This window comes from Cariama cristata, unplaced genomic scaffold, assembly GCF_000690535.1.
Source record: "Cariama cristata isolate BGI_N322 unplaced genomic scaffold, ASM69053v1 scaffold4393, whole genome shotgun sequence".
NCBI lineage: Eukaryota > Metazoa > Chordata > Aves > Cariamiformes > Cariamidae > Cariama > Cariama cristata.
Window position 1 is genome coordinate 40,635 of NW_009609991.1, and position 2,270 is coordinate 42,904.

The window sequence follows — 2,270 nt, forward strand, 5'->3', positions numbered from 1 at the left end:
ATGATTCCAGATGAAAACTTAAATCCAGATCTTAAAAAGGAGGCAACACTACTGCTGAACTCCATGGAGGATTTCAAACCAGAACTGTTTGGTTTACCAGCATATGATTAATGCCTAGTGTCTATGAACCATGCACTTGATGATTGGAGATTGGGAAACTGGAACAAAATTTTGTTATGGTTTTATGATTGTTTTGCATCTTTTCCTCTCTTCCTCAAAACTAGAGGACAAAAATCCTGTTAACACCAAATCTTCCACACAGTACCTTTGAAAGTTGACTGGAATGTTTATGATTTGTCCTTGTGATAAATGGTAAATTAAAGCAGCATTTCGTCTTGTGAAGTGAATCCAGCCTTATTCTCAGCACATCATAATGTTTTCTGGGAATATTATGAAACTATTTAGACAATTTATTGTAACTGCATTAGAAGCTTCTTGTTCTGTTTCCACTTGAATGACTTACTGTTTAGATCTTAGCCAGAAATCTCTTCTGGATTGGCTTTTATCCCATTACATTGTTTATGATACAGTTATCACTATCAACATGTTTATCCATTTCTTCATCCTGTACTTGCCCATCTATTCCCGTTTGTATCATGTTGTCATTTTTTTTGCAGTTATTTGCAGGGATTTTGTTGTACTTTTTGTGTTTTCTTATTTTATTTCCTTCTTGGGGGTTGAATGAGACGACTTCCAGAGGTCCCTTACAACCTCCATTATTCTATAATTCTGTCATTATCTTTTTTGGCATGGTGATCACCTGCTAGGAGCTATACAAGGTTATGTAATCCTACAGTTTAACCAAAATGCTTTGCATCTTCCTTCTTTCATTTCCTTATATTCTCCTCATTTTCCATGTTGCCGTGTAGCCTTCCCTTTCATTCTTGTGAACTGAACCCATCCTGTCTCCTTGTTTCAGTTCTGATTAAAGTTATGGCCTTATCTCCTTTGTATCCAAATAGCTTTCTGTAGGCCATCCTTACTTTTCCATTCTTACCTCTTTCTTGAGCCCTTTTTTTGCCAAGTTCCCTACAGAGAATTTTGCTGTTTGTTTTTAAAATACAGAAATTGTAGTTTTGGTTTATTTAATACTTAAAATTTATTTTCCTGGCTACCATAATTTCTACAAAATGTTTGTGTTGTCATCTGTCTTTCTTACTTCTGTCTGTTTCTGGCATCTCATCAAGACAAGGGTAAGGGTCTCTAGAAAATGCTAGACATGTAGACTGGTTTTGGTGGAATCCACAAGTGACATGTATGACATGATGGAAGCACTGTCTTTTACTTTGTCTAAAGAAAGCTATATTATGTAGGGTTTATGACTGCTTTATAGCACAAATTATTGTTTTCAACATTTAAAAAACCTGAATTTCTAATTGAGTGTCCATTAAGGTACTCCAAAATCTTGGTAAAATGTCAAACTCCGTAAAGACAAGAAACGTGAAATATGTCGAATAAGAGAATTTCCGTGTATTATGAGAAGACTTCTCTGACCTAATTTTTTTTTAATATCATCTGTTTATCGAATGATCTTCCTCACAAAAATCTTTTCTAGACATTTCTGGTGTTGAACTGTTTTAGGTTAAGGTTTCTTTTTCAAGAACAAAAATTAATGAATCATAGTCCCATCAGTATTCAGAGAGAGTTTCCTTACATTTTTTTTCCTCCTGTATTTAAAAAAAAAAAAAGCAAACTTCTACATCTTTTATGTAGACTGGTATTATTTTCTGTTACTGTAGTCTGTTCATGCCTCAAGAAAAGAAAATTTCATTCCATATGGTCAGTCAAATATGACTTAGATGGTACCAGAAGATTTTTAGTACATATAGTGTAATGGTTTGCAGTTAAATGCGTTTCACCTAAGGATCTGGAAGCATTTTTTTGAAAAAAGGGTGAATATTATTTCACTGTAGGTATTTTGCATATTATGTTATTTCTTTAGGCCCATGGATATTGCAGTCATTAGTGTTTCTACAGTGACAGCAGCCTGTCCCATCCAACATGAATGCCATTTCTGGTCTTTCCAGACAAGATAACAGAAATATTGCTGTATAATTCCTCCTTTGACTTACATTACACAACACAAAATGTTACTGTAGAGCAATAATTCTGAGCTTTCAAGTGTAAAACAGGTGCCTGTTGGGATCCCCTTCATTCATAATTACTGAATTCCAGCAGGGAAGTTACTAGGTAGAACAAGCTTTGATAAGCTGTAATTAGTAACTTTTTCAAAGTTTTGCATATATTTAATTTAACTGGTGAGTTTTACA

At 34.2% G+C, this 2,270-nt stretch overlaps 1 protein-coding gene across 1 annotated transcript in view; it reads left to right on the forward strand.

Annotated features, from left to right (window-relative positions):
* The window catches only part of LOC104159730 (pseudouridine-5'-monophosphatase-like), a gene marked incomplete at its 5' end in the record, with an annotated part of 31,817 nt that extends 31,706 nt beyond the window's left edge, over positions 1-111 (forward strand). The window contains 1 exon segment of the mRNA XM_009697719.1: positions 1-111. This exon segment is cut by the window's left edge and continues 30 nt beyond it. Coding sequence (XP_009696021.1) covers positions 1-111 — 111 coding nt within the window.
* Positions 112-2,270: the final 2,159 nt, after the last annotated feature.